The 14,875-nt window shown below is 46.5% G+C and overlaps 1 protein-coding gene across 21 annotated transcripts in view; it reads left to right on the forward strand.

Moving 5' to 3' along the window:
* Window positions 1-14,875, forward strand: part of LOC117651134 — a 47,732-nt gene that overhangs the window by 31,877 nt on the left and 980 nt on the right. For 18 of the 21 annotated variants that reach the window (XM_034395026.1, XM_034395002.1, XM_034394957.1 and 15 more), the window contains 13 exons: window positions 1,180-1,251; window positions 1,325-1,429; window positions 1,964-2,038; window positions 4,942-5,169; window positions 5,589-5,702; window positions 6,561-6,758; window positions 7,243-7,972; window positions 8,151-8,504; window positions 9,111-9,329; window positions 9,915-10,094; window positions 11,098-11,304; window positions 12,262-12,498; window positions 13,621-13,829. In XM_034395026.1, coding sequence (XP_034250917.1) covers window positions 1,180-1,251; window positions 1,325-1,429; window positions 1,964-2,038; window positions 4,942-5,169; window positions 5,589-5,702; window positions 6,561-6,758; window positions 7,243-7,972; window positions 8,151-8,504; window positions 9,111-9,329; window positions 9,915-10,094; window positions 11,098-11,304; window positions 12,262-12,498; window positions 13,621-13,829 — 2,928 coding nt within the window. The remainder of the gene's footprint in view (window positions 1-1,179; window positions 1,252-1,324; window positions 1,430-1,963; window positions 2,039-4,941; window positions 5,170-5,588; window positions 5,703-6,560; window positions 6,759-7,242; window positions 7,973-8,150; window positions 8,505-9,110; window positions 9,330-9,914; window positions 10,095-11,097; window positions 11,305-12,261; window positions 12,499-13,620; window positions 13,830-14,875) is intronic. The other 3 variants (XM_034395063.1, XM_034395070.1, XM_034395077.1) reach the window with 3 other exon arrangements.

A 14,875-nucleotide genomic window follows, 5' to 3' on the forward strand; every position in this document is an offset into this window, starting at 1 on the left:
ATCCGAATTTTTTGATGATAAATTTTTTTTAGGAAGGTCCTGTGGTGGTCTACCACCCTTATTGGTTTAGGGTTTGGCCAGTGGAAAACCGAATAAAAATTGCGTTTTTTCCGTTTTTTTCGCAGTTTTTGGCCCATAGTATCGCCATTTTAAGTCCGACTTAATGAGCGCCATTAGACTTCTTTTGCGCCTTTTCAAGACGAATCGATTGATATAAGTTGAAGTCAATCCGGAGTATTTTGAAAAATCACCTTTTTTACGATCGGGATCCAATTAAACTAGATGCGTAAAAAAGGCGATTTTTCAAAATACTCCGATTTGACTTCAACTTATATCAATCGATTCGTCTTGAAAAGGCGCAAAAGAAGTCTAATGGCGCTCATTAAGTCAGACTTAAAATGGCGATACTATGGGCCAAAAACTGCGAAAAAAACGGAAAAAACGCAATTTTTATTCGGTTTTCCATTGGCCAAGCCCAAAACCAATAAGGGTGGTAGACCACCACAGGACCTTCCTAAAAAAAATTTATCATCAAAAAATTCGGATGCATTTTTTGGGTATTCGCGAAAAACGAATTTTTTGGTCCATATCTCCTGGAACAAGTGACTTTTAAAGTGGGTCTCGGGGACTTTTTTTTCAGTACCATGAAAAGAAAGAAAATCCACCGGGCGGGTCGCCCTCAGGCAACAAACAAATTTTTAGTGCAGGTTTCAGTGTTTTTTACAAAATACGTGATTAAAATGTTTTGGGCCGACCAAAAAAGTTGAAAATTTTTTCTGGAGCTCTTTGCTACATAGGGAACACACCCACAAAGCTTCGTCGAAATCGGAGACATCGATTTCGGGACCTCGGGTGACTTGGGAAACCCGCATGTCACATTCAAACGAACGTGACAGCATATGGACGGCATGACATCACGTTGAAACGAATGAGACAAAATGTCACGTTCCTTTGAGCTTTGTGTCCCATTCGGTTGGTTGCGAATCAGCATCAAATTGGGTTGTTCACATTTAAACGAATGTGACATTATGCTCAAAGGGACGGGACACTTTGTCACATTCGTTTCAACGTGACGTTACGCTCTTAAAATGATAAGGTGAAACATCCTAAGAGTACTTGCATTTGTTTCCTCTTGTCCTGTTGAAGATGAATGACTAAATTTTTCTGTTGCATTCTGAGTTGGAGGATAACAAGAGGCTGAAGGAATTGAACTTCGTTTTGTCTCAACAACTTGAGAAGTCGAGAACTGAGGTATGACTGAATTTGGGAGTGCATGGTGCAACATTATTCTAATTCTTACTTATCCAATGATTCACTGCTCCAGACTGAACTTGCCGTCCAACAGTGGTGCGATGAAGCATCCAAGCTAAAGGCTAAAGTGGATAACCAGAGGAAAAATCTGCAGGGTTTGGAGGCCAAACTGTTAAAGGTAATAATGCTGGATGCAGCCGTGAACTTCGCCGAAAGTGCCGCTACAGGCAACTCTCAAAACATTTTTGACGTTCTTCAAGTTCATATAAACAAATTCGGAGTTGAACTAACGATTCTCGGATCAGAAATTAATTTCCAAAATGATGGTTTCATGAATATCTCTGTTTGCCGATCGAGATTCATTATCACTTGAGACCACCAGAAGCCTTCGCATTACTTTTGTCAACCAAAATTATTCTTGTCAGAAGCGTTTTGGTTTCATGACACTGCAAGAAAAAAACAACAATAAAAGTACACAAAGTCGTGGTAAATTGTTCTTCAGAAATTTATTGTTCTATCGAAGTACTTCCAAAGAACAATGGATCCGGCATGACGAGTTCTGTGCAGTCAGTGTGCAGTCCAGGCCTCGTTGTGGTTTGTACTTTTCTCGTTGTACAGATGTTGTACTTTTCTCGTACTATTCACATTTTTTCTTGCAGTGCACGACTTCTGCATTCGCATGTTCAAGTGCTTACTTTCCCCTTGCTTTCAGGCGAACCTTCAACCCGATCCAGCGGCACCCGCTCCCAAAGGAAAAGAATGTTCATCCTCTGAGTGTCGAAATAAGGTGAAGTAAAACTCGGTGTTTCGATTGCATGGGCATGACAACAATTTGATCAATTGTTTTGATGACATTGAAGTATAGAAAATTAGCCTTGAAATTGTCATGAAGTGAAGTCTCAAATTATCACGGCGTGTCATTGAACGCACTACAAACCTAACTGTCTACTAAGTACACACTTACAAATGCATGCTTGCAAGACACACTTACAAACGCATGCTTGGCCAAGTACACACTTACAAATGCATGCTTGCAAGTATACACTTACAAACGCATGCTTGACACGTATAACATCTATGGTCAAGCATGCTTTGTAAGTGTGTACTTGCAAGCATGCATTTGTAAGTGTGTACTTGCAAGCATGCGTTTGTAAGTGTGTACTTGCAAGCATGCATTTGTAAGTGTGTACTTGCAAGCATGCGTTTGTAAGTGTGTACTTGCAAGCATGCATTTGTAAGTGTGTACTTGGCCAAGCATGCGTTTGAGTGTGTACTTTGTCAGCTAGTTGTTGTGTCGGCTGGTCGCTGCTCCGCCGGGCCGCCTCGCGGCGGGGTGGTGGCGGCGCGTGGAGGCCGCGTCAGCACTCGCCGGCGTGGAAGACAGGGCCGCGGCGTGGGTGGTGGCCGTGTGCCCCCGCGGTCGTGGGAAATTCTCCCACGGGGTGTCGGCGCAGGGGATGCTCGCAGTGTCGGTGGTTCAGTGGTGGTTGCGCGACACACCGCAAGGGGTTGCGTGTGGGCCACCGCCGACGCAGTCCAGCACTTGGGAGACACTCACTCGCTGTCGGTCCGTGGGAGGGTGGGGTCCAGTAATAACGCACTGTCGCTACACTGTCAGGCAGAGTAACACCGTAGACTCGGATCTTCCGCGGAGCCGCGTGCGCGTATCGTCGAACAGAGCGTGGTGGTCAGAACTGAGGCCCGCTTCGCCGGTGCCTCCCTATATAGTGCTTGCCCGTGGTCCAGGGCGCCGCCCCGGCGTGGTGCCGGGGTCCGCCCCAGCCCGCCCCCGGCCGGGCCTACCTTGAAGAGGTCGTGGGCCCGGTCGTTTGCCCTGCGCGCGTCACGGGCGCGTGTCGCAGCGCGCGTGGCCGCGGCTGGCTGTCGGGCGGGGCGTGTCTGCGGGGGTGTGCGCCGGGCGGGTAGGCCACCCATCGGGCTGGTGTGTGGGTGTGGCTGCGTTCAGGGGGAGCGCGGCGCTATGGCGGCCGCTCCCTCTGACAACTTGCAAGCATGCATTTGTAAGTGTGTACTTAGTAGACAGTTAGGTTTGTATTGCGTCCAAACTACCATTGCTTGCCGCGTGCGTTTGAAAGCAATATCGCCTCTTTTTGACACCCTCTCCCTCGAGAACGATTCCTTTACCCGCGGGGGAGTGCTGAAAGGTAGGCAACCCATCGCCTTTCTATGCGCGATAGTTTCCCTGCCTAGTACGCGCTGCCACTGACGATCTATCGGCGTGGCTTGTACCGCTGCTGGGGCATGCCAAAAATTGACGTGACTCAGAAATTCACGTGACTTTTTGTCACGCCATGATTTGGCCGACCATTCAATTTTCAGTTGCACGGAGATCGCGGTTTACACGGCACAGTAGGCCAGAAGATCGGTGGAGGCGGACAAACTCCCGGACGCGTTTTGAGCTCCTGAGTCGCCAAACAGGACTCGAGCCGAACGTGTGACCCCGCTAATGGATTGCTCTCCGCATGAGAAATCCAGTGGTGGGGTCACACGCTTAGTTCGAGTCCTTTCGGCGCCGGTCCTGGTCCACTGTACACGGGTCAGGGAAATGAAAGAAGCCATGGCAAAGTCATGGCAAGTGAAAGGGGATCCGAAAACCGGGAACACTTGCTTTTGGTCAGGGAAAATTCTAAAAGTAGGTCTAAGCACGGACCTTTTTTCAACAGCGTGTTGCTGGAAGCTAGTTACGTGCATTTGGTCTTGGAGCGCACAAAAGAAACAACGGGGGAAAGGTGTCAGGGAAAATTAGAAATTTTATCCTGGACATCGCAGTAAAGTGAAGCGAACCCTGGTTCCTTTTTAAACCTAGTGCACTAGCAAAACTAAAGCGTAACTCAGCGGTTCCCAACCTTCTTCGGTTCGCGACTTCAAATTTGTAACAAAAAATTTCCGCGACCCCCAGGAAAAATTTCGCGACCCCACGCGACCTCTCCTTTAGCATGCCTTTGATACAAAGTGCGATAATCCACCTTAGTTTGGGAGCAGTATTGCCGCAAAGTTGATCAAAACGCTTAGAAATGTCTTTAAAAAATCGTGTTTTGGGCCGACTTTAAGCAGCCACTGCGTCTGATCCGACAAGGTATTTCGTCCTCCCTCGACGGGCATTTGGTCTTTGGACCTTCCTTTAGCATGCCTTTGTTACGGAGTGCGATTATCGGCCTTAGTTTGGGAGCAGTACTGTCTCAAAGTGGATCAAAATGGCATGCAAAGGCATTTTTTACTGTTTTCATCAACTTTGAGACAATACTGCTCCCAATTTAAGGCCGATAATCACACTCCGTAACAAAGGCATGCTAAAGGAAGGTCCAAAGACCAAATGCCCGCTGAGGAAGGACGAAATACCTTGTCGGATCAGACGCAGTTGCTGCTTAAAGTCGTCCTAAAACACGAATTTTCAAAGACATTTTCGACCGTTTTGAACAATTCTGCCAGCCGGGAAACAGCCGCGACCCCAGGCGACCCCAACCACCTCGCCGCGACCCCTCGAAATTTTTTCGCGACCCCATTTGGGGTCGCGACCCTAAGGTTGGGAACCGCTGGCGTAACTCTATGCTTGAGCTCAGCATAGAGTTACGCATCGCTTGATTTCAAGCGCAAACTGACGACGCTTTAAAACAGAGGGTAATACTACGCTTTAGTTGTACCAGTGTGTTGATGTGTGTTTAACTTCAGAGGCAGGAGCTGGAGGCGCTGGTGGTCAGACAGCGGACTCGCTTGAGGAACCAGTCCGCTCACCTCTCGCAGTTGGCGGCTGCTTTGGCCAGGCAGAAGCAGAAGTCTCCGCATCCAGGACAGTTCATCAAACAGGAATTCATCAAGCAGGAACCCGGCTGTGACGCGAACACGCAGACCCCTTCAGACTGCATCAAGACGGAACCCGAATCCACTGTTGTGTTGCAGGTTAGCGGACAGCGGAGTACACTGGGAGGAAAAAGTGTGGAAAGAGTCTGGTCAACGAACCTTGACCGTCTGTACTTGTCAACGACGGCCTGTTAGGAACAAGTTAGGAGGGGCATGCGCAACATGACTTCCACATCTGGTCCTGGATGTTTTCTCTGATGAAGTGAATTACTTGAGTTCATTTTGCAGAACGTCCGGTGGTCCTGTCCATTAGTACTTGGACGGTTTTACTGTTTCCTCACCTGCTGCACGGTGATTTTCCCGTCTTTTTTCACCTTTTGTAGGGTGATTTCACTGTTTTCCACCTTTTGCATGATGTATAGGATGTTCCACAGGGTTTCAAATGTAAACACATGCAGAATATCCGCTATGTTCTTTTACGAAGGACCTCCATGTTTTTAGTCAACAACTTGTTTCAGCCTCAGCCTGCTGCTGACCTGGGGCCACCTGCTTGCACCCCGATGAACTGGGGCGGAGATGCTCACCTTCAAGAAGTGTCAAAGCCGGACCCACGTGACATGAGCATCTTACAGGTACGTTCACACATCAGGAAGAGGGGGCATCGCATCATCTAACAGGGCACTTCATGAGCTCTGGCCCGGAGGATGAAGAACCGATAGGCCTTCCACTCGCTAAAGTGATGCACTGAGAAAACCTTACAAACTATTTTGGGCCTTACATAGAAAAGTAGTTTGTATAACAAAGTATTTTGAGCATACATAAGCTTACAAAGAAAATACTTTGTAATTTACGAACTATTTCTTCGTACAACAAAGTATTTTAGTTTGTTATATGTATGCTCAAAATACTTCGTAAGGTTATAAAAGTGTGCACAATTGAGTGAGTGTTGTGGTTTTATTTCCGCCGAATTCAGCCATTCTCTTTGCCTGCTTACAGGCGTTCTAGCACAAATCGCCTTCATGCCGGTGGGCCTTCATTTCTCTCAGAAACTTTCATTTCTGACTTCCGAATTTGTTGTTCATCTTCCGGGCCAGAGCTCCTCTGAAGTAACCCATTAGCGTATGAAACGCCCCCGTGCGCCTTCATATGTTGGCCCCGTCTTATGGCGTGCCGTTCCTAGGAAGGTAGTCACGTGACGTTTCTACGACAGTCGTGCACTCTAAATGTCTTACGAAGAAATTTCCCATAATACGAAGGAAACGGCGCAAGCATACTACGAAGGTTAGTTTTTCTTCGCATTACGAAGGTTTTTCGTTGTATCTTGCAATGAAAAGGCTGAAAAGATTCGCATACGAAGAAATATCGCTTCTTATAACGCTTGCGCCAAATTCACAGTAACATTCGAAAAACATAGGTCAAATTTCACTGTAAGACATTCAGAGTGTGTCGTTTCACAGTCCTCGGAAATTCAAGCGTGCATTTCCTTCCAGCTGGTCACCAAGGCCTTCCCGATGGGCAACTGCATCATCGGCAACTTCAAAGAGCTCGGCCTCAGACTGCCAAGTCTGTGGCCACCCGTCCAAGCGGCCATCGCCGCCATGCCGCCCGCGACGAGGACCTGGCTCTTGGGCAGAGTGCACGCGCTCGGACTGCAGCTCCCGACTGGGACCCAGTTTAGCCCTGTGACGGTGATTAATTTACTTCTGTTACTTTTCTACTTCTCACAGTAAAAACTCTACGAAGAGTCGCTTCGTAATACGAAGAAAATGAAGGCTTTGTAAAATCTACGAAGAAATGCTTCGTATTATGAAGCAAAATCCTTCGTAATACGAAGCATTTCTTCATAATACGAAGCAATTCTGCGATGCCTGTATTTTCTTTGTAGTTATGAAGCAGATACTTCGTAGGCTTTTTAGAGTGCTGTCAATTTACTACTGTTACTTAACTGTTCAAGTTCTACGAATGAATTGATCGTTATGGCAGTAGCGCGAGTGTGAAAAGAAGGAAACAAGAAATTTTCAGGGGATTCTTTTACTGGGGAAATTGGGAAATTGAGTTTTTATAGCTTTGCCTGAGAGTTCAGATACGTGCAACAGTGTATTGAACACCAAACTTTGTAAAATGCTTTCCCCGCCCTGTTCTAACACATGCACGGATTTGCTTATGTTACAGAATAACAATTCCTATGCTGTGGTGTCACACTCCTCGGCTCAAGTCAGGCCAATACCGTGTTCATCGCAGGAGTCTGTGGTAGCTGCTCACCACCAGTCCAATGGAGCCGTCCCCGAGACCCCTGTGGCTTCCTTGGTCGATGCTGGAACCCAGACCAATGTTGATGCTTCCTTAGTTGATGCTGGCTCCCAGACCAATGTTGATATCTCTGAGACCTCAATTGATGCTGGCACCCAGACCAATGTTCATGCTTTTTCGGTTCATGCTGTCTCTCAGACCGATGTCCATGCTTTTTCGGTTGATGCTGGGTCTCAGACTAATGTTGATGCTTCCTTGGTTCATGCTGGCACTCAGGCCAATGTTGATGCTTTGTCGGTTCATGCTGGCACTCAGACCAACGTCGATGCTTCCTCGGTTGATGCTGTCACCCAAACCAATGTTGATATTTCCTGGGTTGATGCTGGCTCCCAGACCAATGTTGGTGCTTCCTCGGTTGATGCTGGCTCCCAGACCAATGTTGGTGCTTCCTCGGTTGATGCTGGCTCCCAGACCAATGTTGGTGCTTCCTCGGTTGATGCTGGCTCCCAGACCAATGTTGGTGCTTTCTCGGTTGATGCTGGCACTCAGGCCAATGTTGATGCTCCCTCGGTTGATGCTGGCACTCAGACCAATGTTGATGTCACTGAGACCTCAGTTGCTTCCTCGCCTGGCACGGCAGCAGCTGATCGAGGTTGGTGTATTTATTTAATAAAGCTTGCTAATGTACTGCAGTAACTAGTACTGACGGGCCAAATCATTGTCTAAGGCGAGGCCGTCCATAAGATCGTAAATTTGTCCATTATTCATAATCTTGTCGTCGAGAAGAGAAATCTCGATGTGTTTTAAAACAAGTTTTTTAAACTTTACAGAATGCTCATTGAAGTTGACACCCCTTGTTACGGAGCCGTCCCAGGATGATGGATCTCCAGACTGTCAGGATCTGGATGACGTCAGAGGGCAACTTCCAATTTCATCGCCGATCAAAACGGAATCGCCGTTTTCGACGCCGATGAAGAAAATGAAATGTCTATTTGCGACTTCGGTGGAACAAGGGTCTCCAGTTTCGACGCCGGCAATGCTTCACTTTCCACTTGCAGTGCCGTTGAAGCAGCCAGTTGCTCTGCCGACGACACCAAAGACGCAACTCCCGCTGCCGACCAAGACGGAGACCATCACTGGAGAAACGCCTTGGGACGTCTCTGACGCCATCGAGGAAGGCACAGGTCAGGAGGTGTAGCTTGAATCGGGAGGCATCTCAAGGGGTGGCCCGCTGTTAAATTTTGCGTTAAATGCTCTACAAATCGAAAAGCGTACATTGTATGCTCTACGGAGCATGCTTGCAAGCACGCTGTAGCTAGCGCCTGCCTGCCAAGCATGCACTAACTAGTGCTTGTGCATGCACGCTACCTGAAACATGCATCTTGTGCAAGGGATAGGAAGTTTTCTGCTTCAGGAAGCGTGTGCATGGCATGCATGCACTAGTTAGTGCATGCTTGGTGGGCGCTAGCTAGAGCGTGTTTGCAAACATGCTCGCAGATAGAGCATACAATGTACGCTTTTCGATTTTTAGTGATTTGGAACGTGCTCATACTACAAACCTAACTATCTTCTTCATACACACTAAATACGTACTTGCAAGCTCACACTTACAAATGCATGCTTGAAAAGTACACACAAATGCCTTTACTAAGCATGCAGTTGCTCAGTGTATTCTTGGGCAAGTATGCATTTGTAAATGTGCACTTGCAAGTATTCATTTGTTGGTCAGTACCAAGTAGTCAGTTCAGTTTGCAGTGTACCTCTACTTAATCTTCTTTGCGCTTCTACAGTGTATGGACCAAGCTTGCCACCCTCATTCTTGAAACCCCTGCGACCGGAAGAGTCTCCGAAGCGCGAAGAGCCATCGGTGGTCCAATTTAAAACCCCGCTGGCCACACCGCTTAAGATTCCCCCGAAGACGCCGACGAAAACCATCACTGACAAGGAGTTTATTGGTGTATCTGACGTCACCACGAAGTGCACAGATGAAGCTGTACCGCAACCTAGAGGTAGCTGCGCGCGTAGATTTCATTGCATCGCTACTTTTCCTGCGTAATTACTTTTGAGAAAAATGGAAGGATAGTCGCGTTGTGCAGGCCCCGGAAGTCAGGCGCTCTCTCTAAATTCAGTACTGCACACAGCATGCTTCAGGATGAAGCACGTCTTGCACGCTCCTCCTGAGCATGCCTGGCGGAACACACTCCGACCTGGAGCATACCTCGCATTGTATACTCCAAATGGCGCATACCTGCACATTTACTGTTGTTGAAGTTCCCTTTCCGAAGCATGTCTCGCGTATATCAGCGTTTGCTAGTGTGCACCATCTGCTGTTCGTATGCCAAGCATGCTCGATGCTCATGTACATGCAGGCATGCTTCAACATGCAGATTGTTCAATGCATTCCCAAGTGTCAAGATTAGAAAACGAAAAACGAGTTTCGGTGTGAACTGTTTCCCGTCATGTGTCAAAATGGCGTCCGTTTGGGTCCGTTACGCGAGGCAGTACTTCGAAACCAAACATTACGGAGCAGTGGTTTGAATACTAAACGTTAATCAAGGTGAAAGCGCACTGCAGGTAAACACTTCTGTTTTCAGTGTACGGACCACATTTGCCCCCCTCCCATCGTGTACCGCCTCAGCCTGAAGAATCTGCTCCGTGTCGTGAGCGGGTGGTTTTCCATGCCAAGCATCCAGTGTCAACGAAGACGCCCAGCAGCAATGTCCATGGTGGTGCTGCAGGAAGTACTGACCCGGTGATGTGGCGTGGACCAGCAGGTATGGGACTTTGCAAACCCGTCGGTAAGATAGGTTCCTTGCCACTCCAGCCACTGGCGCTCCGATGTGAGTGCCAAGTTTGGCCCTCCGGCCCCGGGATCGCCCTCTGATGACGCCGAAATTTGGCGGGCCAGGCCGCGGGAATGCCAAATTTGCGCAGTATCAGAGGGTGCTCCGGGGCAAGAAGATCAAATTTTGCCATTGTAGACGGGGTGCCAATCGATTGGCAAGGAATTTTACCATTGGATTGGAAGTTCAGCTCGAATACACTTCTTTATATTTTCTCATTCTTGTAACAATGAACTCCGAGATGAGAAGCTTATGTGATAGGTGTTTACTCTGAAGTTTTACAAATCAGAGCCGTAAATTTACCGAACTTTGAGAAGTTGTCCGGCTGTCTTATACAAGCCCACTGCCGTACCTTTCCTAAAGAGTACTTCTCATGCACCCATTTGGTCTGTGTAAAGCAAGGGGGTACTCACTCTGGTATTAGTCGGTTGTCCGCTATGTAATTGATCTGTAATAGATTGTAATGTAATTGGTAATAAGGGCAGCAAGGAGGAATAATAAGTGGCAATTTCGTTTCTTTTTAGACCATTGTTGCCTTTGGAACTCTTTGTAAAGTTTTTCGGTTCTGATAGATTAACATCACGCATACAAAACCTGCACCCAATAAAAGGGACGCATCACCGCATTCTTTTAAAAATTAAAATAGCCCGAAATGGCCAAAAATGCTTGTTTTACGCCTAAAAATTCCAGCTCTGTAGTGTAATAGGTGTAATTGGTGTAATACTTCCGGAAACGTAATAGTCGGTTGACCATTTTCGAGAGTGAATACCCCCTTGGTGTAAAGCTGTGTTGAAGCCTTTCAGTGCTGATGATCACGTACAAACATGGGCCTCTCAAAGAAATTTGTTATAGTTTAGTGGTCTGAGTAGTTCCTTTCACATGTTCCAAAGCTTTCATAAGTTTTTTTTTACCGATTTAATCTTGAATTTTGCAGTGTACGGGCCGAAGCTGCCCCCGCCAGCGTCTGCGCTTCCTCCCCCTCCCTTCGCCTTCCCCATCCACCTCCCGCTGCCGCCCCCTGCTGTGGAACTAGCAGTGGGCCGGACAGCCCAACTCCCAGTGCAGGTGTCCACGGAGAGGCAGACGAGTACGGCTGCAGCCACGAGTGTAGTGTCAGGCGGCACCGCGAGGAAGAGCACAGGTAGGGATGAATTGGCGCTTTTGGAAAGAGCTGCAGCTAGCCATTAATGAATTTTAAGGGGAGGTTCTACTGAAAATCTTACTTTCTTCAAATTGAGTCCCATTATCAATATTCATTGTAAATTTAAAGTATTTCATAGTAAATAGTTAAATTTGAAGTTTGGAGAGCAATACCTAGCCCCCAACCCAGTCGAAGAGGAATTTTCTGCTATTTCCAGTCGTAACTTGAAAAATTCTCCTACGCAAAGTATTTCAACGTAAACTGATGTTCTGGGCATTTTTCACTTCTTTGGTTCATAATTGATAAACCGTGGCATTAGTAAGATACTGGGACCATTACAAAACCATAAGCTGTGTTTTTAAGACAGCATGTCAATAAAATTTCAAGAAAATGTTAAAATTTCTGATATTTTAGTGACTTTTTTTCTGAAAAGCAACGACAAAATAAATTTGTTGGGTCCCATGTCTTGGTGATGCCACGCTTTATTGCATATGAGCCAAAGAAGTGAAAAATGTCCAGAACATCAGTTTACGTTGAAATGCTTTGCGTAGGAGAATTTTTTAAGATATTGCTACAATAGGCTGAAAAAACCTCTTTGACTGGATTTGGAGGGAGGTATTGGGCTCTAAACTTCATGTTTGACCACTAACTATGTATTACTATACATCTGCAACAAATTTTTACACTGGGTCTCAATTTGAAAAATGCAATATTTTCAGTAGAACCTCCCCTTAAACAAAAAATGAACTTGCCTGTGGTTCTAGAGCTGAAGGAAATTAGCTCTTGGGTCCACTCAAAATTGTCTCTCTCGCTTTGTCATGACGCATGGGAAACTCAAAATTTTCAATGCACCATGTGCTGTGCAAATTTCGGTTGCATTTTTGCAAGCACAAGCCAAACTCGGACCAATCGTGTGCCTACTGCGGACTCTAATATGCTTTATCCTCTTTCTCTCAGATGCCCTGTCCGCCACGGCTGGTCTGAAACTAGCAGTGGGCATGCCTACCGCAGTGTCACTGTCACTGTCCCCAGCTGGGCGGCCACAGGCAGGAACCGCTTCCTCCACAGCCGCTGCAAGTAGTCTGTCGTTCGCCGCGGCTCGCGCAGTGCCAGCAGTGCCGGCCGCGGTGGGCTACCCCCGCTACTTGTACGAGGGGCTCAGATTCGACCAGCGTCGTGCGCCTTCGCAGTCAGGTAGTTACTTTGCTGACACTTACTTCTGTTAATGTGCAGGCATCTGATCCGGAAAGGGGGCCCCGCTCTCTCGGTCTCATGTGGACTATTTATTCTCTTGCTATTAAGTTTTTTGAGCAGACGTAAAATGTACTATTTTCTCTATGCACAATTTTTATCGTTTTTAAGATAAACTTGTCAATAGATCATACAGAAATAAAAAAGTATGTTGCAACTGACAAAAAGTCAGGTTCAGTGGACCAAATACATATCTTACAAAATGAACAAAAACGTGCAAAGCTGAAGTGAAAACTTTTTGGCGACACTCTCATTCCAGGAGCGTGACATCACGTTGAAACGAACGTGACAAAGTGTGAACATTGTGTCACATTCGTTTGGATGTGAATCGGCCGAAAACTAGCTTGTTCACATGCAAACGCATGCGACACAATGCTCAAACGAACGTGACATTTTGTCACGTTCGTTTCAACGTGATGTCACGCTCCTGGAATGAGAGTGGAGAGATAAAAAGTCATAATGAGTCAGAGAGTGTGGGATGAAGCCCTTATGTTGCTGTTGAACTTACTGTTAAATTACTTCTTACCTTTGTCTGAAATTTCAGAAAAAAAATTTCAACATTTTATTGTTGCTTAGGTGGCACATCCATTTGGGCAAAATTGTACATTTCCCTGGGGGGAATAAAATTGTGCGGCTGACAAGTTCTTGTGGCTACTGCAGCAATCAATGCGATTGCCTGCTCCCAGTTAATCCTGACTTCAACTTGACACTGACCATGAGACTGGTTTCTAACACTGAGTTTTTACTTATAATTTTGAGCTCTTTTCTCCTCAAATGCTCTGGTTAAACTTACGTGAAACTCTATGCTTGAGTCAAGCATAAAGTTACGCTTGGAGATGTTGCGGTCCTAATGAAGCCTAGACTAGAAATTCCCCCATGCATTTAAGATAGGGGAATCTTGGAGGATGATCCTGTTACTCTTGGTTTCAAGCATAAACTGATTACGCTTGAAAACAGTGGGTCATACCTGCGCTTTGATTTTACCAGTGTGGAAGTTAAAAATTTGCACCGACATGTGTGGTGTACACTGCTCTGTTGTCACTTACCTGGTGCCTCCCTTTTCAGCCGCGACCGCTGCTGGTGTGGGCGTCGAAGCAGGCTCGCAGTTCGGCCCCAAGCTGCCCCCGCCCGCCTCGGCCCTCCCTGCCCCTCCCTTCGCCTTCCCCCTCCACCTGCCGCCGCCCCCCGCGGCCGTGCCCATCGACGCCAGCTGCAGGTTCAACCCGCGGAAGCGCCCGGCGCAGGAGGACGACGGCGCCCCCAAGGGGAAGCAGGTGAGAGCCTCGGTGAGAGCCGACGCACAGTGGACCCAGACACGGAAAAAAACGGATTAGCTGTGGCAGATAACATGTTGGCTGTTAATTCTTCAGCTCATTGTTGGAGCTAAGGCATCGGAAAAGGGTTGGAGATGCCTGCTTGAGATATCTTTGACTGCCGCAGAGTGTGTCATCAGTTGTCAGAGCTAACGCCAGTGTGCCCAAAATGTGTTTAGTTAATAAATGGAAAAAAGATTTTTGTGGAAATAATTCGTTTTAATTTGTTCACAATATATAAACCAATAGCATAGGACACTTATAAGAAAACACTCACAAAAATTGTTAATAAATAATAACGCATTTTCAGCTCCTGAGTCCCATTTAGCGACTCAGGAGCTGAAAACACGTCCAGAGTTTTGGCCGCCTCCACCAGTCTTCTGGCCCACTGTGCCACATGCATTTCTGTGTGTTAGTGGGGAAGCACTGTCTACGAAAGAGTCTTGATCAATTGCACTTTTTTAGCGAGGCATACACTTTTTCTTAAATTGCTATTTCTGACAATTGAACCTTCATAAAGATGCAAGGACCCTATTTTGAATTTTCTGCCTTAGTGTCCTTGAAATCTTTGAGAGTTCTGCAGAAATCATACTGTCCTGATAGTGGGTCTGACTATCAAAATTTATATCAAATATTAGTAAACCGTTATGTTTGGAAATCAATGAGAAGGTTCAAATCTAGTTCAAGAGGAATTTTATGTCAGTTGCCGTCGCATCTCTTTCATGTCTCCTACGCTTTGTAGTTCAATGTTACTCTGCTGTGGGCATTTTTCTCTTCCTCGATCAAAACTTAATAAACCATTGGCATAAGACACTAAGACCATTACATGTTCATGATCAGTGTTTTAAAGACAGAATGTCAGAATTCAAAATTTCAAGAAAATTTTGAAAACCCTAATAGTTTTGTGATACAATTTTGAAAACAATGTCAATCGTTAATGTTTTGTGTTCTCTGTTGTGCTTATCCCATGGTTTGTTCTGTATGAGGTATATGAGACAAGGTGGAAA

Source organism: Thrips palmi, unplaced genomic scaffold, assembly GCF_012932325.1.
Source record: "Thrips palmi isolate BJ-2018 unplaced genomic scaffold, TpBJ-2018v1 HiC_scaffold_10, whole genome shotgun sequence".
In the NCBI taxonomy this organism is placed as follows: Eukaryota; Metazoa; Arthropoda; class Insecta; order Thysanoptera; family Thripidae; genus Thrips; species Thrips palmi.